Genomic DNA, 26,099 nt, shown 5'->3' with positions numbered 1-26,099 from the left:
ATATGAAAGAAAACTAACTACCTAATCTATAACTATAAAGTAGATGAGCATGTTGTTATAGATCTCCGACTTTACTGTGATGAGGCAAGCAAAAAAACGTCCTTCATATGATTGAGTCATGATAATTATTGTATTACTTGCATTTCATTTGTTGATTTGACCAGTTTATATATGAAGCTGATGAGGGATGCTTTTGTGATCCTGACCTCTCTTGAACACTAGATGCCTCTGTTACCTAATGAAAGTGAGGAAAAGGAGGGTATACAGTTAAGTAGAAGGGCTGTTTTAAACACATTACATTTTACCATAGATGTAGTGTTCCTAGCATTCAGAGGCAGATGTGTTACCCTTTAGAAAAGTGTATTTTACACTAATTACTTTATTATTTATAAGCCATAAAGCAATGTAATCAAAAATAAATTAGTACTAACATATGGGATGGGATGGGATGGGATGGGAGGGGCGGCACGGTGGTTAGCACTATTGCCTCACAGCAAGAGGGTTCCTGGTTCGATCCCGGGTGTGGGAGCCCTTCTGTGCGGAGTTTGCATGTTCTTCCCGTGCCAGCCTGGGTTTTCTCTGGACATGCAGATTGGGGACAGGTTAATTGGTGACTCTAAATTATCCGTGAATGTGATTGTGAATGGTTGTCTGTCTCTATGTGTCAGCCCTGTGATACTCTGGCGACCTGTCAGCTGGGATAGGCTCCAGCTCCCCTGCGACCCCCAAGAGGATAAGCGGTTAGAAAATGGATGGATGGATGTGGGATGGGTAGATAGGCCAAGAATGAAGGCAAAACGTCCCCTGTATGTATGCTTGGTTTGAGCTATAATGAGCATGTCTGTGTGGTAGTGCATAGTCTGAAGTAGTTGAGGACTGAGGCGATGAAGACTATAATGGCTGTTATGTTGGGCAGGTAATCCATACGTCTCTGCAGGGGGGAGTTAATCAGGCCCCAACGCCCTGTGACTTACACACACATTCTTGTTTTTATCAGCTGTGGGGCCCACAGGCATTTTGGTCACTTGTGAGGACCACCCTTTGCAGTGGTCAGACATGCCTGAAAAACTCAGGTCTGATTAAGAGTGATTGCCAAAGACAAATATAATCTAAAATGAGCAATTGAGCAATTGAAAAACACACACGCACTAGAGAAAGAGGGTTCAAAACTATGCCTGATTCTAACACACTGAGAGACATCTAGTTTGGTATGGAAGGACTAGATTTTGTTTCAGTATAAGATGCAGGATTTATATAGTTCAATGAAATACTTCTCAGGTGTCAAAATGTCATGGCCTTCAGTTATTTTTAACTACAAACCTGTATCACACTGCATTTTTATTTGATGTAATGTAATATAAAGTTCTGAAAAGCCTCCATAACCTGATCAGTGAAAACTTGTACTGGTGGCTTTTATGTATTTTTATCATGATAGAGAAAGACTGTTAGGGTCCCCTTTTCTGACTATACCAGAACACAATGCCCACGAGGCACTCAACACCCCAACAGACCTCAATGAATGTAATCTGAGGAAACAGAAAAAAACCAAAGCTCTGAAAAGGTACTTTTAAACAAATGCACTTTTATTAAGCAGCATTATACATATCAGATGCACAGTACATACAAAACAAACACCTGCTTTTTAAGCTTATTCATTAGATATGTCTTGGCCTTCCAAAAAAGCTTGCTTAAAACAATAGTGGAACCCTGTCTTCAATGGGTGTCAAATGGAGTGATCAAAACATAAAAGGAAACATGTCATTTGCACACTATTGTCTACTAAATTTTCAAGAACTCACTGATAAACAAAATTATTGATACTCAGCATAAAGCAGGTGTTCAGTAATCTTAACTGAAAAATTTCTGCATCTCCAAAGACTATGTCAGCCCAGTTGATTAACTGGTTGTTGGGACTATAAAATGATAGAAGACCTTGAAAAATGTCCATCACAATTTCAAAAAGCCCAAATTAACACAATGAAGTTGTTTGGTTTGTCCAACCACCAGTTTAAAACCAAAAGATAAGTAGTTGACGATCATATGTGCCAGAGAAAATAAGCAAATATTGAAATTTCAGAAGCTAAAAAACAGAATTTGAAGCATTTTTGCATTAAAAATGACTTAAATGATTATTCCATTATTAAAATGATTATAAAGGTCACTTATCTGTAGATTGACTAATTGATAAATGTTAAAACTATACAACAAAAACATTTCTAAAAGTGCCAAAGAAGAAATTGGGTACCTATGAAGCAATTGTCCACTCCTCATGGTTGTTTCCTCCTACAGTGAGGTCTCTAAAGAAACCGAACATTGATGTAAATATAGTATATGACTGATCTACCTTTCTACTTGATCTGAAATTAACCTCATCATCACCAGCGGTCATCTAAGTAATCTTACCTGCTTTGTTCAGTCCAATTTCTGACTAATTGCACTATGGCGAGTAAAACAAAAAGCTAAGAATAAAATCAAGGAATATATATATATATATATATATATATATATATATATATATATATATATATATTACTCTTTTAAGTTTTCAAGTTTTAGTCTTTTGTAATGTGTAATACCACTAGCATAACCTTTAGGTAGGTTCATGTACCCTGATATGTATGGCACTTTAGGTTGCCCAAGTTACTGGAGTGATTTCAAGCATGTTGTCAGAATCATCTTGGATGATACCAAAAATAGGGTAGAGCTTTTGTCTGCCACTTAAAGATGTGCCAGCCATAGAATAAAGAAGGGCTTTTAAAACTGGTGGGGTCTCAATGAAGTCACAGCCTGTGTGGGAGTGGATCACACTCCTGTCATCCACGTCATAGAAGGAGACCTCTCCCTTCTCATAATCAACAAACACACCAACTTTCTGGAGCCTTTGCCTCACGTATGGAGATGCAGAGCAATCAGAGGTAACAAAACATGTCTCTTGGATTTGATCGTGGAATCCACCAAGTGTCCAGCCTCCGTCCCCCGGAGTGGGATAGTGAAATATCTCCCTGTTTAAGGACTCTTTGACCACTCCCAAGAGCCAGCCTTTACTCCCACTGACCTGAACCTCATAGTAGAACCTGCCTGAGGAAAAACCCTCTTTCCCAAGGCTGAAGGCATGATGCTGAAATCTTCTCCCAAAAAAAGCAGACGGTGGACCTTCATGAAATCTCAGTTGTTTCCCATCCGCAGACACCAAGAGTCTGGAATTGGCTGAGTAGGTGTCCAGAGTCACATCCATTGCATTGCACTGCTGGATCATCATCAGCTTGTCCTCAGGTGGTGACCACACTTCTTTGTCAGGCCGTTCAGCAGCCTCACAACCATCAGATAACCTGACCTCATGAATAATCATCTCTATCTTATTACTGAGCATCTTTTCCACCTGAGCACCTGCTTTTTTCACCTTCTCCACGAAGCTCTGCTGACTGATGTCAGTGAGGTCTATTGGCTTGGTGGCTTGGGTCAGAGCATCGGATACGACAGTGTGTGCAGGGGCGGAGAGAGATGGACAGCTCTGCAGGAGGCGGAGGTGGTCGTCTGTTTGTAAAAGTTGCTCCATTTCAGATCTTTTCCTCCTCAACTCAGCGACTTCTTGCTCCAGCTTTGTCAGGTGGTCTTCAGCCTCCTTCCGTGCTGCTTTCTGCTTCTCCTGGATCACCTCAATCAGCTCAGCCTGGCTTCTTTGCAGAGAGACCAGCAGAACAGTGAAAACCTCAGCAATGTCTGCTATCTCTTTCTCTGACCTTCTTTTGTTTCTTTCAAGGAAGCTTTTAATTTCCTTAATATTCCTAGATTTAATGTTTTCCATATTTTTTAACTCTGATGTCACAGAGCCCACCTGGGCTTTCCTCTCTCTGAACGCATGCTCTAATGGCACAGCGCCATGTGTTGCATGATTGTCTTTCAGGCACATGGAACAAATACACACTTGTTCTGCGTAACAGAAGAACTCAAACATCTTGTCGTGCTTCTTACACACCCTGTCCTCAAGGTTTGACACAGGATTAATCAGCTGGTGTTTTTTAAGGGTTGTGACTCTCTGATGAGGCTCCAGGTGAGTCTGGCAGTACGAGGCCAAACACACCAGGCACGTCTTCTGGGCTTTGCGCTTCGGCTCAAGGCAGATGTCACAGGGCACCTCCCCTGGTTTGGCAGGGATGTCATCTTCACCCCTCACCTTCATGTTGTTGAAATGCTCCACCATGTCTCTGAACTCCGTGTTGACCTGAAGCTGAGGTCTCTTGCGGAACTTCTTCTTACAAAGGGGACACTGGATCTGGTTACTGCTGACCCAGTACCCTGTGATACAAGACTTGCAGTAGTTGTGTCCACATGGAGTAGTGACAGGTTCATTGCATGCATCCAGACAGATTGAACACAGGAGCTGTTCTTCATATAGGAGGCTGCTGGCGGAGGCCATGTCTACATGAGAGGAAAAGGATTTGAGAATTAATTTCAATTTCAACCCCCAAAATGTGCAAATTATACATGTAACTTACATTTTTTGCCATTTCCCTGTCTAGGAGGTCAATTTTCAAGTGATACTTGTTTTGGGTGCTCAAAGTTCGTAACGCCTGCCTTTTGTAGCCAATAGCATCCAACACAGTGTGCAGGTCTGAACACGAAGGCAACATGTGTAGCAGCATGACAAGTTGGATTTAAAGGTTTGTCACCAAAACACCTGTGCATATTGTGTTGTTCGCAGTAATTTTCCAAATACTTTATGCCCACTTTTGAACGGTGTAAGAGCTGGAGAGTTAATTTTTCCAGGCTCACCAATTTTTATTGAGGATCATACAAGGAGACCTCCCTGTGGTAAATCACCAGCTGAAATGGGTGTAGTCTATTAGACTTAATTGGCACTTCATGACAATGCAGAATTTCCAGCCTGTTCTCATTCCCATGGAGTCAAATGCCACCACTTTGTCATGTCCCTGGGTGTGTGACATTGGCACCAAAGGCACCCTTTTGCACTGGGCACTTAAGTGACTTCAATGTAAACCTATCCACGGCATTACTTGATGCTGAGAGCAAATGACATAAAGAGTGAGAAAGTCTGCATACAGTGGGAGGAAGGGGAGGTGGATGCATCAAACAAAATTGGTCTTTCAGGCATGAGACCACAGTTTGTGTCCTGTGTAAAACCATAGGTCAGTGTCATTTATGATACAATGCGATATAATACGATGCAATGCAATACGATACGTGTGTATGGTACATTATACTTTATCGACCACGAAGGGGAATTCGTCTTGGACTCAGTAGCTGCACAAGTATTGCTGCCTTACAATAACGGTCTAGAAGAAATGAAAAGCAAACACCATAACAACGTAAAAATGCGTACTACACATAACAGTATTACACATCAGCCATTCATGTATTGCACATGACACCAGCACACAACAGAGCACGATAAGCAAGCACAACCAAACCCCTAATTCATCAAGTAACGTTATTTAAAATCTCAAATAATGTAACGACAATGTTACATAATCTACAAACAGTTGTCGTGCACAGTTGTCATATTAATATGTCACGTTATGTTACGGAACAAACATACTTATTTTAACCCAAAACATGATTTGTTTTTTAGTATAGAGGTTTTTCTTTTGTCTAAAAAAAGAAAAACCTCTATACTATTTAATTGAGTAGACAAAATGAACCTAATCGAGTTATGATTTGTTATTGTCTAAACCTAACCAAAACTGTGTCACAACACACACCACTTGTTAGAGGCTGTTTCAGCTCTGTGTCACATAGATGTGCTAAAGGGTGCCCTGTGTGTTGCTACGAGACACCTGACAATTTTTGGATATTTAAGGATCTGGGAATGAGAACAAGTTTAGTGCAGAGGTCTTGGAGAAGCAGCCAATATTTGAATCTCAGAAGGATTATTCCCTTTTACAGTGACGACAGTGAAGAAGTTCGGTTCAGTTTGGTCAGTGAAACAAAAGCTTTTGGAATTGTAGCACACGCTGGCAATGTGTTACCAGGGAAATACTCCCTACAGTGACACCTGTGGAAAACAACATTTGAGCTCAACCGCGAACATGTCAACTAAATGCATTTAACATAGAAATTAGTAATAAAGTCATGAAATTTGTAATTAGCAGACCCGATTAAATACAGGAAATACCGGAGATCCTGCCACCTTCAAACACAGCCCAAATAGTTTTAGTAGTAATAGTCTGTAGTAGCCTGTATTAACCTTATCATTTTTTAAATTATGATACATTAGATCATAGTATCAGAACACTGCAACTTTACCTGCAGAGGTGTCTCTGTTGTCTGTGGAAACTGATTGAAGTGCAGGGGAGAGGTCTATTTTAGGTGTTTACCTTAATTTCTTGGGAAATAATAGTCACTGGATAGACCAGTAACTCCAGTTCTATGTGCTGTGCCCACTTACAGGCTTCCCTATTGGTTAACCCCACCAAGGCTCTGGCACGTCACACTGACACAGATCTTTCCTCTCGCTGCCCTTTGGAACTAGAAACCACACATTATAAAAGAGTACATCCACACCATTAGCCTGGAATAATTTACAGCACTTTATTTTCTGTGAAGTTGTCACACATGGAGTCATCAGCACACTATTAAAACTAATCTAAAAGAAGACAGGAGACAAGCAAGTTGGTCTTGGACTCTCACCGTACTGTGATGAAGCAGCAAAAAGAAACTTTCTCCGACTCAGCAACGTACCAAATATTCAGAACAACACTGTAATAATGATTCATGCTCTTTTTTAACTTGTGTTTTATTTGTTGATATTGTTGGCTGAAGTGAGCACCTGTTAGATGACGCTGATGTTGGACAGCATTACCACATGAGAGTGTGGAAAAGGAGGGTGTACAGTATAGTAGAAAGGTTATCCCATTCACATTACATTTACCATGTATGTATTGTGCATATAGATTTCAAAAGCAACTGTGTTACCCCTTTTTTCATTATCATTTTTAAACTTTGAGGTTATGTTACTATGAAATAAGCTAGTATTAACATATAAGTCTGGTGCAACAGTTAGATAGACATGAAATGTTAAGGTCAAGAATGAAGGCAAAAGGTCCACTGTACTGATCAGCCAAAACATTAAAACCATTGGCTGGTGAAGTGATGAATATTGATCATTTCATTAGAACGCAATGCTTTGTTGGGAAACCTTGGGTCCTGGCACTCATGTGGATGCCACCTGACATGCTCCTCCCACCCCACAGCAGGACACCCACCCCAAGAACTGCTCAGGAATGGCCTGACGAATGTGACAAAGAACTCAAGGTGTTGACCTGGCCCCCAAATTCCCTAGATCCCAGTGTGATCAAGCATCTACTGGACGTGCAGGTACCTCAGTGGCACACCCAATCCATGGTTGGGCCTCCTTGATTCGGACTTGGTCCTCACCTCTTGAGGCATGGACACAGGACCTCTGGGGTGTCCTGTGGTGGATCCTTTGAGTCCTGTGGGTTATGACGTGGGGTACCAGCACGTCCCTTGGATGCCCGATCAGATTGGGATTTTGGAATTTTGAGGCCAGCTTGATGCCTTGAGCTCTTTGTCACGTTCCTCCAGCCATTCCTGGACAGTTTTTGCAGTGTGGCATGGTGCACTGTCCTGGCTGGAGGACTACCTGCCATCAGGGAGCGCCATTGCCATGTGGGTGGGTACCTGGTCTGCAATGATGTTTGGATGGGTGGAGCATGTCAGGTGGCATTTACATGAGTGCCCAGACTCAAGGTTTCCCAGCAGAAAAGTGCACTGAAACAAAATGACCAATATTATCCACTTCACCAGCCAGTGGTTTTAATGTTTTGGCTGATGCGTGCATTTTGTGAGCTATGGTGAGAGTGTCTGTGTGGTAGTGCAGTCTAAATGTGCAATAATAAGCAGAAGTGTGTGCATGTCAGTGAATGCGCATCATAAGCCATGGAAAGTGTCCAGTGCGCTGCATGCCGAAGGTGCTGATGAAGAAGTTGAGGACTGTGGTGACGAAGACTATGATGGTCGTTACGTTGTTCAGGTAATCCAGACGTTTCTGCAGGGTGGAGTTATTCAGGTCTCGACGGCCTGTGGCACACACACATACACAAACACACAGAATAGAGAAAGAGAGGGTTCAAGCTACACTTGGCTCTGACACTGCGAGAGACTTCTAATTTGGCCTGGATGCACGACATATAAATGGACAAGCTTAACTTGTCTCCACACACTATCGCCTGAGATATCATTATCGTGTGCACCCTGTCTGTTTGCATTCACTTTATTTTACTCCAGCTGACCATTACCAGACATGTATCAACCAATCTTCAGCAAAAACCACAACAAACAAAGCACAGGCTTCTGTTAAATCACTACATTTATTCAGCTTTCTGAAGGAGAGGGTGTACGTACATATTAAAGGCATGTCTTTTATTTATATTACCCTGATTTTTGTCTGGTACTGAACCTCAAATTTCAATTTCAAACAAGTTTTTTAAAATAAATCATATTTTCAAAAAGACAGTTTTCATCATTTTACCGATTTCCAAACAAGGGGGAAACACACGTAAAATGTAAAACAGTTTGAAATACATGTAATGGAACACAAACACAATTTTGCACAAGCAGGTTATTTTAAGCAAATCAAATAATGCATATTTACAAAGATATTCAGTTGGTTAAGGTGAAAATATTTTAGTTGGATTACAGAGTGAACCACATTTTTAAAAGCCTGAATAATAAATAAGATTTGATGTTTGAACATATGCAAACTGTATATGAATTGTCAGCAGTGAATTTCAACTTTGAATCAACATGTTTACGTGTGTGTACAGAGGAAATACATTGAGTATGAATGTGATGTGCGTGTGTCAGAAGTGGAGTCGAGCGAGCAGCCAGCGGAAGAAGCCAGTCCTCTTGGATCCGAAGAAGCTGATGAAGAAGTTAATCACCGTGGTGACGAAGATGACGCCTGTAGCAAGGTTGTTCAGGTAGTCGAGTCGTTTCTGATTGGACACCACATTCAGGTCCCTGCGGGCTACAACACACACACAAACACACACAGACAGACACACATACACACAGTTTCAAACATTTCAAACACCCATACACACCCATACATTTGATGCATGCATATTCACACACACTCACATTATTCCATACAGGCACACTATAATGCATCCATACATGCAGCAATAGAGTTCAGTCACTCACCCCCCAGCCTCTGTCTCATTTACACGACAATTTGGCCCAACTATGGTAACAAAGCTGATGTTTGTGTTGTGCTTTGGGGTGTAGTAAATGCTTTCTCGCTGAGACTTAGACAAGAAGATAAGATACCACTCTCATATCTGTACTGTAAAAGTGGAGATGAAGACAGCAGCTGGTTGGCTCACCTTAAGCTTTTATCCAGAACCAAGAGACTTGATCACACCACTCCAGTTTTAGCCTCTTTACACTGGCTCCCAGTGTGTTTAAGAATAGATTTTAAGATTTTACTGGTTACTATTAAGGCTCTCCATGGTCTCTCTCCCAGCTATATCTCTGACCTCTTAGTGCCGCACACGCCAGGACATACTTTGAGGTCCTAGGGCAGAGGTCTTTTGTCTGTTCCAGGGGTCCAGCTGAAAACTGGCCCCGAGGCTCAGGTCTTCCAAGTCAGCGATCTCTTTTAAGTCGTCCTTAAGTCCTTTTCTGATTTTACTTGAGTTTTAAGATCATTAAACTGTCTTTTATTTCCTCAGTTTTATACACCAAAGTGTTTTTATTAGTTCCTTTAAAAGTTGTTGCTTTCATGTCTCGTCTGTTCTAATTACTGACATGTAAAGCACTTTGTAACTCTGCTTTGAAAAGTGCTTTATAAATATAGATAATAATTATTATTATAATTACAATCAATTAGAGAGCTTTAGAGTGCTTATAGGTGGATTTTGACTCCTTTGGACATTGGACAGAGTCTGTCCTTGTGCTAAGCTAAGCCAAGCAGCATCTGGCGATAGCTTCATATTTACCCCACAGACATAATAGTGCATGTTTGCCTCCACATGAAACCTTATAGGAATAAGTCACCACAAATGACCATTTGAATAACAGTTACTCACCACGTGTTACTTTGAAGTCTTGAAGAAAACATTGTTTTTCTCGCATGCCTCCACAGTGAATAGAGAATCCATAAAAGGCAAACATTCCTCATGAATTAAAGTAAACAGGGACCATGATTAACAACAGCAAAATTACATCAAAGCAGCCTTTTACAAACTCTCACACAACTCGTGCAGTATAATCCAAGTCTCATTTATCTGGTCACATGCTCAGTACTTCCCAAACACATGCATTTTGGCATTAACATTACTATCTAAAACAGGTGAGTACAGTCTCCGGCATGGCAAAGTAGTGTGCACAGCTACTAGTAGTCGGAAATGTTCTATATTGTAACGTTTAAGCGAAAATGCATGTTTGATAAGTACAGAGCTTCCAACTAGGTCTTGGAATTTGGATTATACTGCACGAGCTCTAAGTAATGAACCACAATTTCTACATGTCCCACGTAATGATGAGCCAGTAATTCCCGTGTAATTTGGAAGGCTGTGATCACGTGACCAATGCACTGACATGGGTAAAGAATAAAGTGGGATTCAGTCTCGGAAGGAGGGCGGCACAGTGATGCAGTGGTTAGCATTGTCACCTCACAGCAAGAGGGTTACTAGTTAAAACCAGGCACCATGTCAGTGTGGGTTTTTTCGAGGTACTCCAGCTTCCTCCCACAGCCCAAAGACATGCAGATTAATTGGTGACTCTAAATTGCCCATAGGTGTGAATGTGAGCGTGAATGGTTGTCTGTCTCTGTGTGTCAGCCCTGTGATAGTCTGGTGACCTGTCCAGGGTGTACCCCGCCTCTCACCCAACGTCAGCTAGGGTAGGCTCCAGCTCCCCCGCGACCCCCAACAGGATAAACAGCTGAGGAAAAGTGCGGAGTGTCGTAAGGAGGTAGGCTGAGGTGTTGGTTGGATCACAAAGCACAGGACTTTCACCCAGGAGAGCAGTGTTCAGAACCAGTTTTAAGATACGTATTTACCATGTTTCCTTTCCTAAACCTAATGACAGAAACTTAACTTGCCTAAACCTAACCTCTGTAACTTAATCATAAGTGTGTAACTTTGCCTTAAGTATGTAATGTCATTCGTGGGGCGCCAGTTCGTAAGATATCATATGAACCATTGTATGAGGATACACCGGTGAGAGTTTGTAGAGAAATGTTTCATATAGTTTTGTTGTTGTTAAATCTTAAAGGATTTTCTCCACGTTTGAATACTTCGTTTACCATTTAGGCATGGTAAAAAAAAAATACAACAAGTTTTCTTCACAAATTCAACATAACACACAGTGAGTAATTGACATACAAATGATAATTTTGCGGATTAAGTGTCCTTTTAAGGTTGAATGCTGAAAGAAATTCCTAATGTGAATGTGTGTGTTTATAAGTTTAAAGGTGTGTCACGTTGTAATAATACAGTTTGGTTAGTATGTGCATGAATGGGTAAGGATTGAAGCTGGCTCTGTATATTTATACAGATTTATGATTTAAAACATCTGTGCTTTGGCACCATCTGGTGGTTGTATGAGGAATAACAGTGTGGCAAACAGCAGTGCACATTTAACATGTTTGTTTATGCTCAGTTTTTGTGTACAAATGTACGTACAGTGTGTGAATGTGCCTGCTGAGGGTGTTTCATAGAATGAAACGCTGAAGCAGCCACCGCAGGAAGCAGCTGCGTTGCGTGCCAAAGGCGGCTTTGATGATGTTGACAATAAGGGTGAGGAAGAAGATGCCAGTGGTCAGATTGTTCAGGAAGTTTAACAACCTCTGATAAGAGGAGAGGAGGGTCAGCTCACAACGAGCTGCACACATACACATATATATGCACACACAGACAACAAGAATACACAGACAGAGACACACAGACACACACAGACACACACACACACACACACACACACACACACACACACACATTTGGTTGGTCCCTTGGCCCAGTCCATTCACACTGACCACAATCACATGAACACATCAGAGTACAGTAATACTGTAGTTGATTAGTACTTTAAGTACAATAAGTCGCACTCCTCCATGTGTGTGTGTGTGTGTGTGTGTGGTCCTATGTTAAATGTGTCTTTCCAAACTTCCCAAAATTTCGAATCATTTCCTACATCAGAGGGTCAGAAATGCATCCTGGCAAAGAGGCCGGTGCGCTCCATCCCAAAGACGGAGATGAAGATGTTGGTGACGAAGATGAGGAAGATGATGATGGTTGTGGTGTTGTTCAGGCTGTCCAGGCGCTTCTGGTTGGTCTCTTCGGTGACGTCTCGCCGAGCTGCAACAAGCACACACATGTACACACACACACCCAACATAACAAACTACACACAGAGGGAAGTATTCCAGTACATATATTTTACAGTCACGATCCTTGTACAAAGAATATTTGGTCGCTCTAAGAAAGTGACGGGGCTTCAACCTGCACTGCCTGTATTCTCACAACAAACCAATGTGTCAGTGTATTAGTATGTTAATATGATTGATTAAAAACATGGAGGATGGATTCCTGATTTCTGGTCTTTTAAGCCGAGTAATGCTGTAATGTGATTGGCTCACCAATGATGATGATCAGGACTCCAGCCACTATCTGCAGAGCCAGGGAGAAGGAGATGAGTGTCAGGACAGCAGCATAGTACCTGAGGAGGAGAGAGAAATGATGAGGTAACAGTACACGTGATAATTCAGGAGCTGGAGCTCAGATAAAACTCCTCTCTCACACAGACTGTACCTGTATCCAGCTCCCTGTTCGATGACAGTCTTCATGTGTGTGATGTTAGCCAGGAACAGAGCGATGTCCAACATGCCCTCTGCTGCTGTCTTCTTTGTGGCGTAAAGGTTCATGTTCAGATTTGAGGCTGAACCTCCCTGAAAGAGAGAGATACAGATTTCACTCTCACTCTGTTACTCTCAGCGCCAAAGACAAGTGGGACCCCCCCCAAAAAATGTGAATGCAGAATAATGAAAGCACAGCCTCTTCATTATCTTTACTAACTACACCCATCCTGTCTGTATAATGATTTGTGTATCTGCCAAGGATGACTATTGTTGAAGAATGCACAATACCAGCACCAATACTAGAGCCCTTAAAGTGATACCAGTAGAGAACCTTATTTGATACCCATCATGTGAATGGAAGCACTCAGTAACCCACTTTAAAGGTCCAGTGTGTAGGAGTAAGTAGCATCTAGCGGTGAGGTTGCGGAACTGAAACTTCTTCCATGTGACAAGCATGTATAGGAGAACTATGGCATCCAACACAAAGAAAGAAAAATTGCAAATGGCCCTATCTAGAGCCAGTGCTTGATTTGTCCGTTTTGGGCTACCGTAGAAACATGGCCGATTTTGTGGAAGGGGACCTGCTTCGCAAGTCAATATCAATGGCTCATTCTAAGGTGACAAAACACAATGATTTTTGGTAACGAAAACATAGGTATGAATATTATATCCTTTCTGCCAATAGATGCCACTGAATCCTACACACTGGACCTTTAATTTCTTTTAAACCTCGTTGCGTAGAACTGCCAACGCTGCTGCGGTCGTGGGGCAATCAAAAGTCCCAATAAATCGAAGAATGCTTGTGGTGGTTGGCTGTGAGCAAAATCATACAAAAGTCTTTCATTTTGCATCTGGGTTTCGATACTACTTGGTACTGAGTTTTTTTTGGTTGCGACATAGAAATATCTTTAAATGTGGGGCCGTCATGTACAAGTCAGCAATAATAATGTAACTTTAGCTTGCTAGTTGGCTACCAAGACATCGGCATACTGCCATTTTCTTTTTGTGACACAAGAGAATTACCATGACACATTGAAACGACATTAAACTGAGATAATATGATGGTTGTTATAATATTTAAATCTTTAATAAGAATTTGTTGGCGGCTTTTGTTACTTGTACAACCATCTTGCTGATGATTTTGCTGATGAATAGGCCTGTATCAACCCTGGTACCCCTATAAAGTGCCATCCACATAAATGAGGCTTAGTCCTTCGTGTGAGAAACCCCTGCAACTGTAACTCTCTGACATCCTGGCTGTCACTGCAGCTGCACGCTTCCTTAAAAAGACAAAAGGCAGAGGACAACAGAGGGAACAACAGAAGATGGATGAAGACAAATAGGAGACAGACAAGAACAAGTGCAAGAGAAAATCTCCAAGTTACTCTGCTGAAGTCTGGCCAGTAGAGGGCAGCAAAGACCATGAATACTGTCACAGACTGCTGTCAGAGAAAAAGCACGGTCTGTCTGATAAGATAAAGTGTGATCATCGTTTTATTTATTTATCCTTGCAGCCGGATCCAAGCCAGAAAATGTGATAGAGTCACTGTCCAAGTCAACAAGATATTGATTTCATCTGACAGTACTTTTTGGGGATCTATCTCTCTTATCACTGAGTCATGGAGCTTTTTTCACAGCAGACATGGGAACAGCCCAGGTGAAACTGATAACATTAACGATGGCTGACTTCCATTAAGCTATTTCAGTTAGCCAGCAGCAATACCAGGCCCTAAATGAAGCTGTCATTAATGCTGTGCGGGGATCAGAGTCTGCTTTGTTCTGATTACATCTCTCCCTTTGTCATGTAGTAGTGTGCTGGCCATCGGAGGACTGCTGCCACTCACATTCACACCTACAGACAATTTAGAGTCACCAATTAACTTGCGTGTCTTCGGGCTGTGGGAGGAAGCCGGAGTACCCAGAGAAAACCCACAGACATGGGGAGGAAGAATTGCTTTTAGAATGATAATGAGTTTGTTGCACTTGAGGGATTTCAGAGTGTTCATATGTGTGCTCAGGTAAATATTCCAGTTTCCCCAAAACAGAGGCAACGTTGGCCAAAAAAGAGGTGGTGTGTGTGTGTGTTTGTGTGTGTGTGTGTGTGTGTGTGTGTGTGTGTGTGTCTGTGTGTGCCTCAAGTAGAAATCCTTTAACATCATTATACAAAGCCTTAATTCATGACTCATAGCACATGTCAGGGACTAACATTTTCGAGATCCAATTATTGCTCTGCCATAGTGCCTGGACTGCAGATGCACATATTGGATTACTTAACTCTGAGCTATAGATTAAAGCATTCTGTCCAGAAATGGATCACTTTACTCGAGGCTGTGTCAGTGCAGTTTGAATCAGTGCAGTCTGTTTTCTTAAGGCTCCACCAAAACAGAGATGTATTGAGGGAGGACATAGATCACATATGTAAAGCTAATCATGCGGACACTAGGGACACATTGTACTTTATGACCTCACTCCATTGTAATGTGCTGCACGGCTCCAAAATAAACACGCCGTTGACACCGTGCATGTACAGTAACCGGTAAACACTGCAGCTTCTCTGTGTGTGCTGCCTCTGGTTTTATGTGGTACAGTGATAAAGGGACAGTTCACCCCAAAATCGAAAATTCATACTTTTCGCCCTTACCTGTAGCGCTGTTTATCAGTTGGCCTAGGATGTTAAGTGTTGGAAATAACAGCTGTAGTGATGTCTGCCTTGAATATCCTTCTGAGACCCTGTTTCCTCATACGTGGACATCACATTTCGGGTTTACTTGACCTTATATTTCATCCTACTTAACTTAAACCTGTTGTCCTCATTTGTGGACACTTTATTGTGCCATCTAGTGGTAGTAAAGGCACAATACACTAATCTATGTAAAAACAAGATGGCAGCCATCTCTGCCAAGTCAGTCTGGAGCCGATCCTGACACAAAAATGGACAAGGTTCAAAACCTGATCACATTTTATGGTTGAAACTTGTTTATTCATTATTAATAACGGATTCTTGAGTAACTGGGTCATGATTTCTGGAAAGAGACATTATTTTCTGGTACTTTGAGCACCACAAGCCAAGTTACATCTAGTTGCATTATATTGGAGAGAAGGCAGACATCTCTAAGGCGATATCTCCAGTGCTCAGTAACTCACGCCAAATCAATCTACACTGATAAATAGCACTACAGGTAAGAAAAAAAAGTATTTTTGATTTTGGGGTGAACTTTAAGGGGCCTTTAAGTGACTTTTGCCTCTTTAAGTGTTTAGACGACACTTCATTTGACAGTTGCCTTGTGCGCACACTGGGAAGCACTGTAGTACTTACAGACAAGGCACATGTGCTCGGGGCTACACTGTGGTGCATGTAAACACAGTGTGGGCTGAGATCATGTGCCTTGGTTTCTCCCTTCTGCTCGGACAATGCTTGCTCTCGCAAACTTGCATGTAGCTAACCAACGGCAATAACCAACAGCACCACAAAACTACCGTACAGCTCAGCCAGTGTGTTTACATCCACTTCCCTCTCACCAGTAAGTACTGGCACAATTCCTTCCTTGGAAGCAGGCGTACTTTGCTCACAAATATTTTCCATACACAGAGTGTTCATATGAGGTCTATGGCTTATCATAACTCTGCCTTGATTTCTGGAACAAGATGTTTTCACATGTAGGTTTTGGACTCTTTAAGTGCCACAAAACCAAAACCACATAAACCCTCTGCACAGGAGGAAAAGTATGTTTAATTTTTGTATTTTTGGATAACCTGCACCTTGCATTTTATCCAAATGTTTACAAATCCCAGTGTTTAATTTGAAGTCTAAATAAGCATCCTTCTGTGGACAACAGTTTTACCTGTCGTGATGCTTCGATCCAGATCAAACTAGTACCCCTGTGATATATTTTTGTGCTGGAAATCTTGATTCCATCCCCCCATACAGCTTGTGTTACAGAACAGTTTGATCCAGGCTGGTTCAATCTCCCAGAAAGTATGAAGCAATTCCTAGAATTGCAAGACTGTCAAAACATTATGAACACGTGTACTGGTTTTTTTTTTGGTATGTTTTTTTTTATTGAGTGTGTATGAGAGACAGAGAGGGACGCGAGGAAGTGATATAAAAAAGACTCAGGGAGTGAGTGAGAGAAAAAGTATGTGTATAAATACTGGCCTGTTTCCATCTTTTCTCCTTTGGGGACTCGTGCGGTCACACTTTATCAACATCAGTGTTGGGCACGCCGCCAAAACACACACACATACACACACACACTCACACACCACAACCAAAACATTGGAATGCCCTACATACAGTTTTACGGGCCATATGTGTTCACTTAGTGTAATGTCTCTCTAAATGTACAGACTGTGCATTTATCATGCTAAATCTGAACTTATCTTGATTTATTAAGTTATTATTTTACCCTTTGTTTCACCGAACAGATAGGAGAGGAATAGATTCTTATTTACAGCAGAGGTGGTTGCAGGAGGTCAAAAGGGTTTCACACCATTATCCCCAGAAGCTGTGAATTACCAGTTGGCCTCGGTGCTGCTCCATCATGAACGTCCAGGGTCGACTGGCTGGCTCAGCGCTTGCTTTTGACAAATGAGAAAATGTTTCTTTCTCGTTTTCTTTGTGAGGACTCATTGGTTACATCTATTTTTCTGTAATAACTCAACACCTGTCTTCATTAGATGGGGTTAAACACATGAAGTAGCTACAGTGTATTAGTGTCTCAGTATTCTGGCCTTACTGGACATCATCCAGTCATGTGGTCTCATGCAGATTTGGAGGTTCCTCTCTTAGGACTGATACATAGCAGCAGCCCATAAAACTGCTATAAAACTTTAATTTCATTGCTCATTCCTTGAAGATTAAAAATAATTCACCCACCTAAGGTCAACCATGTGCACATCCAATAAAAGATGGATTGTGAATGAGAAACTGCTCCCCAGCACCTGCAAAGAATTTACAGATGTGCGTATGCACCATGCAATTGGTGGGAATAATGGACAATATATTATAGCCCGCTGTTTTTAAATTTGCCTCAGTCTCAAGGTTGGAATCTGACCCACTGTTGAGTAAAGGATAATCATCATGCGAACAAAAATCATTTCAGACTTCTCCAGTACTTCAGAGTAGTGGACAAACCGAAAATTTTATCTGATAATAGCACTATATAAAAAGTCAAGGAATTACTAAAGTTACTACTGTTCATCTCCAAGAGTGACATTTAATGTCTCTACCATCATGGCATTCCATCAACCATAGTGACGCTAAGGATACTAAAGTCAGTAGGCAACTATGAATTTCTGTACAGAATTTGGTGGCAATTGAAAAATGTTTGTTGGGATCAGTGATGTGATTCTAGATTGGTTTATCTTCTATCTGCCACTCAGGTCCCTCTCCATGTGGCTCTCTTTTCTGGGATCCCCCAGGGATCTATCCTGGGTCCCCTCCTGTTTAATTGAGCAGAGCGTTAGTTCAGGTTCACATTCCAGCTACATCAGCTGATCTCAAACAGCCCAATCAACTGATAGAGCAGCTGATTGATGAAAGGGAGTCAGCTGATAGATCACATGATTCCTTTCTATGCATCCAATTGGCAAATTTCATGCAGGACTCATCGTGTTTTCCAAACCAGAAACCACAGTGGGTCTTTTTTTCACTGTTATAATCATTAAAAAGCAAAAGCAGCATGTGTATACATTCAGTAGGCTATATCTTCAGTATCTTGCTAGCTAACCCTACACTTTTCAGGCTTTGATTTTGGTTTTGGAACAGGGAAGAAACGTATATCTTTTTCCAACCTCTCCAGGTAACGAGTAACATTAATACATCAGCAGCCGGACCCGCAAATCCTAAAATAACCATGCTCTGTTCAAGTAATTTGGTCAGGCAGCACATTTAAAGTGATCATTCAGGACATTTCATACATGTGAAATGCAGACAATACATTTAAATGAATATTTTTTGGTTTATTGTCATAATACTGAGCAGCACATTTTCACAGTTAACGTACCTGTTAGTAACGCACCTAATTGAAGCAACTCATATTCCAGCTGGCGCAGAAGACAGAGCCCACACACAAAGTCAGCAGTTAGAGGATTAAAATGTTAATGCATAAAAATACTATAATTTTATTTCAATATATTTATCATCCAACACCAGGGATCTGACCTGCATGTTCTTTTTTCACCCAGAACCAAACCTGGAAATAAAATTAAGTCAACATAGCACCTGCAAATCAACTTTTTGGCAGTGTTTCTATGTCCCATTTAGCACACTAACTCTTATTCAACAAAGGCAAGAACCACCTTGAGCAAACATACTTTATTCTTGCTTTTGGTGTTTATAAAGTTAATGCTTCCTAGGAATCTAGAGTGCTTGTAAAATTTTGATTCCTGCAGCTCACTGATCCACAACCCAAGGCCCAGGGCCGAATCAGCAACACCAGAGGGGCATACTGTAGGAGAATAGGTACAGGTATACACGTTTGTGCCACCAATGCACAAGTCTTTACACTCCTAACTGCACGTACACATACACACACTCACATAAACCAGCCCATTTGGGTGCCCCCCCTCGACCTCACAGGGAGTGCTCCTCCCCTGGACTCCCATTGGTTGCCATAATAGCCAATAGGGGGGGAAACCCAACAAGGAGTGGGGCTCTGCTTTTCTTTTAATATCTTATTTTCACTGTCAGTCTGTCTCTTTATCCCACTGTCTGTCTGTCTGTCTTTCTGTCTCAGTGCTCGCCTCTTTGACTGGGTATTTTTTCTTCAGCATTTTTCCAAGGCTCTGTCTGCCCGAAGGCATCATCATCATCTTCTGTTTGGTTTTTATGTAACTGCCATTTAGGGTGAGGGAGCAGAAAGAAAGTGGGAACGCAGATGAAGAGAAGCAGATAGCAACACAAAGAAGAGGAGTCAGCATGAAGGCAGGAGGAGAGGCAGTGACAAAGAGATGAGTTATGTTTTCTCTTGCTGGCTTACTGGCAGCAGAACAGGGTCTGAGTTACTATACACTTAAATGATTTTGGCTCTCAGAAGAGTTTTCACATGAAGCTTCTCATTGCGGCAACTAAGATCCATGGTTTGTTGCTAATACACAATGTCTATTTCAAAGGATTTTCAAAGGACAAAACACGGTTGGTCGACCATCTCTTTTTTCCAGAAGCTATCTGCAACTGTCTCTTCCTAGAGTAATCTTCATTGGTAATGGCATAGTCTGCCTCTCTGTGAAACTGTACACACATCCGTAAAGGATTCAGAGGAAACAATGCACATATGGACATTTCACGATATGCAGTGCCATATGACATTGCTAACTCTCTTCTTCAGTCTTCTTTATTTAAATGAAGTAATGCCATGTACGTTAAAATAACCAGTGGTGTAATGTCACAAAATAATAATACTTTGTTAAAATACTTAAAGGAACAGTGTGCAAGATTTAGGGGGATTTAGTGGCATCTAGTGGTGAGGATTGCTGATTGCAACCAGCTAAAAATTTTCTAAACCAGTGAAAACACTGAACCAAGTAGTTTCACGTTGAAAAAAATCAGTGTTTTTCAGGCACTGCTTGTCATGGACGGTCTGCTAACCACGGTGGCCAATGCGAAAAGGCAGGTAGCCCCATCTAGAGCCAGTGTTTGGTGTGTCCGTTCTGGGCTACGGTAGAAACATGGCAGTGCAACATGGCGATTTCACTGGACAAGGCCTTGATCCCAATGCAGATATATATGACTCATTCTAAGGTATGAAAGAAAATAAAGAAAATATACTTACTATATTACATTTCTGCCAATATATCCCCCTAAATTCTACACACTGAACCTCTGGAACTGTATCATTAAAACTGTTAATACCAGGTCAAAATGTCTGTGCTGTGTTTCTTCAGAGTGAAAAATTTCAGGGTAAACAGTGTTAAAAACATTCATCCAGGATTCAACTGACCGCCAAGTATGAGCCAAACATCACCTCTTGGCATTTTCTGTGTTTGTTTTTGGGGGCACACGGGTCAGCACGTGAAATGCTGCGCTTCAGGTTATTTGTTTGTCTGTTTATGTGTGTGCTGATGATAGGAGGGGCTGGTGGGCCCGTGGGTGAATAGACTCATTATGTTCAGAGACAAACACACAGTGGATACAACTCATGCACAAACTGGATTAGAGTCAAAACACCTATTAGGTGAACTTTGACATGGAAAAATAACAGGGAGGAGGCTGTTATCTCTAAACACACACACACACACACACACACACACAGACTGTCCGACTCACACACATGCAGTAAGTTCACAACTGACCCTTGATCTCTGCCCCATGGCCAACTATCGTCCTGCTGACTGGCCTATAATTAGCAAAGCTGGCAGGAGAAAACTAGAATTACCGCCTTACGGCTGTATGCCTCTGCAAACCAGTCAAGTTTAAGTTACAGTTTACATCCATGTCTGTCCAGACTAATATGTTGCCATGACAGCTGATGATGCTTCAAATCAGGATGTTGCTGCAAAGAAGCTACAAATTCTAAAACATAGATGCTTCACACATCTTCAACCTGGCAGCACAGAAGATCTATACAATCAGCACAGTTTCAAGGTGGACCTTTGACCTTTTAGATATAAAATATCACCACTATAGTATTATATCCTAATAGACATTTGGGTGAAAAATTTGTCATAATTATTATATGAATTCTTAAATTATGGCCAAAAACATGGTTGTGAGGTCACAGTGACCTTTGACCATCAAATTCTAGTCATTTCATCTTTGCATCCAAGTGGACGTTTGTGCCAAAGTTGAAGAAATTCCTGAAGAAAGTCCCACAGGCTGTGACATTACTGTGAGTCTCTCTGCCAAACCTGCTCCCTACTGAGTCCTCTATGTCACAACTGAACCCACATGTCATTTTAACACACTGCTTCATCCTTTTGATCCTTCCCCTCTTCCTTTTCTATTTACTATGACATAAATCATCGCTTTCATCTTGATTCCACTTCCTGCAGTCTGCTATGATAGACAGAAAGACTCAAAGAAAGACACAAATATGGACAAAGTTACATTCCAACCTCTTCTAGGATTGTAATTGGCTTGAGATAAAATAACTAGTGGGGAATTGTGTGTGTTTCACTACTGTGATTATACATGTACAACTTTAAACAATGGTTCTGCTTTCAATCAAAGGAAATAGGCCCAGTCATTAAAATGCGTCTTACTTCACTGCAAAAATACTTTTAAACTAGCATTGTTCATTTAAAAGCTGCTGAGGAACTTTCCTAGTGGACCAATAGTCATCATTTAGGGCCATTAGTCGACTAGTCGCCCGCATGTTTACGATATTAATTTGATTATTAAATGATATATTTTGGGCAGGGGCAACACAACGGTTTGAGTTGAAGGTGTGAGAAAGAATAGTATCAGTAACATTGTTAACACTGTGCAACATTACAGAGAAATACAAAAGCGTACTAATGAACCTTCATTAATATAGGCCTATATTTTATCTACAAGTGCACGTCACACACTAAGCGAGCCGCCTGTTAATGACGCTGTGGGCTAATGGGCATGTAGCTACTTCCATGTTTCAGATGATACGTCATGTTTGTAGTCGACCAATGAAGATGAGTTTACATATCACCTTGGGTTCGTCCTTCACCTTCTCAAAATGATCCCACACTTTGGATTTCCTGCCCGACATGTTATTAACTAGCCTGTGGAATAACCGCAGGTACCAGCCCTGGAAATTAACCTGACTCCTGTCTGACTGCTGAGCGTGGACACTTCCTGTGTCTGTCCTTTCAAATTAAATTCCCACATGGTCCAGTCATACAGGTTTTGATTTATTTTGACAAGGCACAGCTTCTAATAGAGTTTTATGTTTTGTTTTGTTTTCTGCGACTAAGTGACCAATGAAATCTTGTCGACTAATCAGGGGGGTAGCCCTAAACAGAACCACACAGTACTAACAGCAAAAGAAAATGAATCAAAATGAAATTGAACTGAAAAAATTGCTCCTATCTCTAACAACTGCTCTTATGCTTTCTGTTTACTTCTTACATTTATCTATCCTCTGTCCTGGCTCTCTGTGATGACTGAAGTCTCAGCCTTTATTATCCAGTGGACGCCTCAGTAATTGCTGGGCAGGATGTGCAGAGATCCTTGTGTGTGTGTGTGTGTGTGTGTGTGTGTGTGTGTGTGTGTGTGTGTGTAAGAGATAGAAGCACCTGGAGAATGAACAAACCACACAGCCTCAGTGACCTCTGACCTTTGATCTCTCACACCCAGTGGGGAGACAGTCGCCCGCACACTGACCCACCAGCACAGAAAATAGTCACTGCTACATCTGACCACATGAGTGTGCCTTTGTGTGTGTCTGTGAGTGTGTGTGTCTGCATGTGGACTTCAGTCTGCCATCTGGGAGTGGAAGTGACAGAGTGGCAGTGATCTAATATCAGTTGGCTCTCTGCATTCCTGACCATAACCACATGGTGTAACAGAGTTTCCCATATCAATGACTCAGCCAGCTGGCCCTGCCGGCCCCTGCAGGGCCATCCTATGCAAACCTTACAAAGATGATATTATGAAGCTTTGCCTGCAATATTGCCAAACTGATGGTAAAACAAAAGGAAAAACTGAGTTTTGCTTTTGGCAAAATCACCTTTTCTTTATTCAGGAGTTTCAATGATGTTCGTTATCGAATACTACTGGACCAATCAGCCTAATATTTTGTATGCAAATTATGACTGTATGCTCAAGGAGCTCTCGTGGTTGCAGTGATTCACTACGGTTGAAAAATAGTTTTATTGACGGTCTTATACGCTACTGCCTGCTGATTTCTCACTCCTCTGAACCAGCCAGTAGGGGCTGCAAGTCCACAGCAAAATCATGTAGCAAAAGCAGAGAGCAAAAGGCTTTTCTGGAAATTGTCTCAGGCAAATCAAGAAGCTTTGTCATCTTTAGCAAGCCACATTTTGGCCTTCGCTGTGGCTCAAAAATGGACACCCATACAAAAGCATCTCCAGATTAATATCATACTTGATATGTTATGATCAATTAAAGTTAGTCATGTTGGGGAAAAAAAGTTCTGTCATCTTCGTCACCATCTTGACTGTATGGCAACCAGAAGGGACAATTACCCCGAGCACAGCTGTGCTGTGTGCCTTGTCTAGCAACTAGAACGCAACTGCCTGGTGAAGATTAGTACTTTGATCAGGCCGGAAAAAAAATTTGCAGCATTTTTGGGCCTATGCCTGGTTAAAAACCTGAATTCCCACTAGAAAAAATATTTACAAGCTAAAGTCCAGCTAAAGTATTTTCAGTGCAGTATCAGACCTTTGTGATATGTGATGTACATTTGTAAATAGTTCCCTTGAAACACTAAAAAAAGTTCTTAAATTTGGAGCTCTGTTGGAACATACAGTTTAGTACTTCTGTTATTCAGAGCACCAGCAGCAGAGGCTCTGGGCACTGAGATGCTGAGACAAAGCAGCAGAGCACAGTGAAAGTTAAACTGTTTGTTCATTCATAAACAAATTGTGAAAATAGCACTGAGAATTAGCATTGAGAAATTACAGCCTGGCTTGAACTTGGCGGGTCTGGTCCACCTCAATTGTATTCAGGCAGAGAATCAGAGCTCTTGGGATATCTACACTTTAGTGAGTGCACTTTTCTAGTCCCAACCTGGGTCTTACATTTGTGGTTTTGGCCCTTACTGCAGCAGTAAATGGATTAAATGCTGTCTATATCATGAGACAGACTTTGCCAATAGCTACAGGTGCATGTCAGTAGTTACATACGTCTGTGTGTGTGTGTGTGTGTGTGTGTGTGTGTGTGTGTGTGTGTGTGTGTGTGTGTGCCCATAAACACCTGGTTCTCAACTGACGTCAGCCGTGTTGGAAGAGTCTATTGCATAAGACGCTGACGTGTGTTGCGTACTATTATAGCATCCTTTGGCATGTGAAGTACCCTTGAAGAAATGTCTGCCAGATGTGTGTGTATGTGTGTGTGTATATGTGTTAGAAGTGTGTGTGTGTGTGTGTGTGTTTGTGTGTGTGTGTGTGCGCGCGCGGGTGCCAGGTGGGTATAGGTGTGTATCGCAAAGCCAGAATGTGTTAAACACACTGCATGCTGTCATGGCAACCTTGCGCAACACACACACATAAACAGTTATGTTCTTTCTGTTTGGAGGCTCGTTTCTCTGAAGTGGCGACTTCAGTGTTGACAAGTGGGAATGACAAGTATGACAGTGAGTTACCTCGCTGCTTCGTAACATGTTTAAATCTGCTGAATGCACAGCTCAGTCAGACGAGCGTCAAGGAGACCTCCCATGGGTCTGATTATAATGACAGGAGATTTACAATAGCTTCAGTGTACGTATGACCTTGTGCTGTAGCCTGAATTTCACGGCACAAGTGCAAATGTAATATTCTTCCAACAAAAACATAAGGGTGAGGTTATGCACTTTACACACAACAAAGAATTTGTGCTGTAGCTTAGTTTGGCAAACATGTCTCAACTGCCTTCACTCATGGTTCAGTATCTCATTTGATTATATTCCACATTTTCCTTACTTCACCCAAGAAAGAAGCAAGCACACACTGGGGGTTGGGAGTTTTCCAAACATGTCAGCAGCTGATTTGATTTTCCCACACTTAAAAACACACAGAGACGTAATTTGGGGTTCAAAAAGTCAAATGCCATCACTGGCTTTTAGCCTGTAATTTGGGGAACAGAGCATGCCACACAAAAGATTTTAACAGGGAACAAAAGAGGAAGAAACCTTGACAAGAGACTCTTCCTCAAGGAGGGACGTACATGCAACATATATTTGTAATTTTTCTTGGTTATGTTTTCAAGGTCTGAAGGTCTTTGTGCTTAACCTCACATCTTGGACCATGAAAGCACATCAGGAAAGTAACACAAGAATAATTTTGGCATTATATCAAGGACTGAACACAAATGACAAACATTCAACTAAATATACCAAGGTGAAATGGGAGAAAGAACTCAATGTATACATTTCAGTCAAAGACAATACTGGGATATGATGTTCCTAACAGTTGTTTGGTGCTTTATCTATGTACATTTTCTGAAGAAAATGTTATTGCTAGTGATAGATACTTGATCAAACATATTGCTAGTAGCAAGCAAGAAAGCTATCACCAGGAACTGGGGTAAAGAAACACCACCAACAAAGGACCAATGGCTAACAACTGTGGAAGAAATCTTTTTAATGGAGAAACTGACACATACTGAGACTACAAGAAGCACAAC

General features: G+C 41.5%; 2 protein-coding genes across 8 annotated transcripts in view; both read right to left on the bottom strand.

Moving 5' to 3' along the window:
* Nucleotides 1-1,562: 1,562 nt before the first annotated feature.
* Nucleotides 1,563-6,432, bottom strand: LOC117248906 (tripartite motif-containing protein 16-like). Its single transcript, XM_033614129.2, has 2 exons — nt 6,265-6,432; nt 1,563-4,419 (listed from the first exon to the last, which is right to left on the bottom strand). The coding sequence occupies exon 2, from the start codon at nt 4,415-4,417 to the stop codon at nt 2,627-2,629; it is 1,791 nt and encodes a 596-aa protein (XP_033470020.2). The 5' UTR covers nt 4,418-4,419; nt 6,265-6,432; the 3' UTR covers nt 1,563-2,626.
* Nucleotides 6,433-6,538: 106 nt separating this feature from the next.
* Nucleotides 6,539-26,099, bottom strand: part of LOC117249068 (ninjurin-2-like) — a 46,316-nt gene continuing 26,755 nt past the window's right edge. The window contains exons 2-5 of one of the 7 annotated variants that reach the window (XM_078165046.1): nt 12,795-12,931; nt 12,623-12,702; nt 8,922-9,007; nt 7,910-8,058 (exon numbers count right to left, since the gene is read on the bottom strand). In XM_078165046.1, the coding sequence (XP_078021172.1) occupies nt 8,044-8,058; nt 8,922-9,007; nt 12,623-12,702; nt 12,795-12,931 (318 nt within the window). In that variant the 3' untranslated portion in view covers nt 7,910-8,043. Of the gene's footprint in view, nt 8,059-8,332; nt 9,008-11,669; nt 11,869-12,177; nt 12,342-12,622; nt 12,703-12,794; nt 12,932-26,099 lie in introns of those variants that run through there. The other 6 variants (XM_033614441.2, XM_033614440.2, XM_033614437.2 and 3 more) reach the window with 6 other exon arrangements.

The sequence above is a fragment of the Epinephelus lanceolatus genome, chromosome 23 (genome assembly GCF_041903045.1).
Source record: "Epinephelus lanceolatus isolate andai-2023 chromosome 23, ASM4190304v1, whole genome shotgun sequence".
NCBI classification, from domain to species: Eukaryota; Metazoa; Chordata; class Actinopteri; order Perciformes; family Serranidae; genus Epinephelus; species Epinephelus lanceolatus.
This window is presented reverse-complemented; position numbering and strand designations above follow the sequence as displayed.

Coding starts and splice junctions, on each gene's coding strand:
- LOC117248906 (XM_033614129.2), bottom strand. CDS start 4,417: ATGGCCTCCGCCAGCAGCCTCCTATATGAAGAACAGCTCCTGTGTTCA.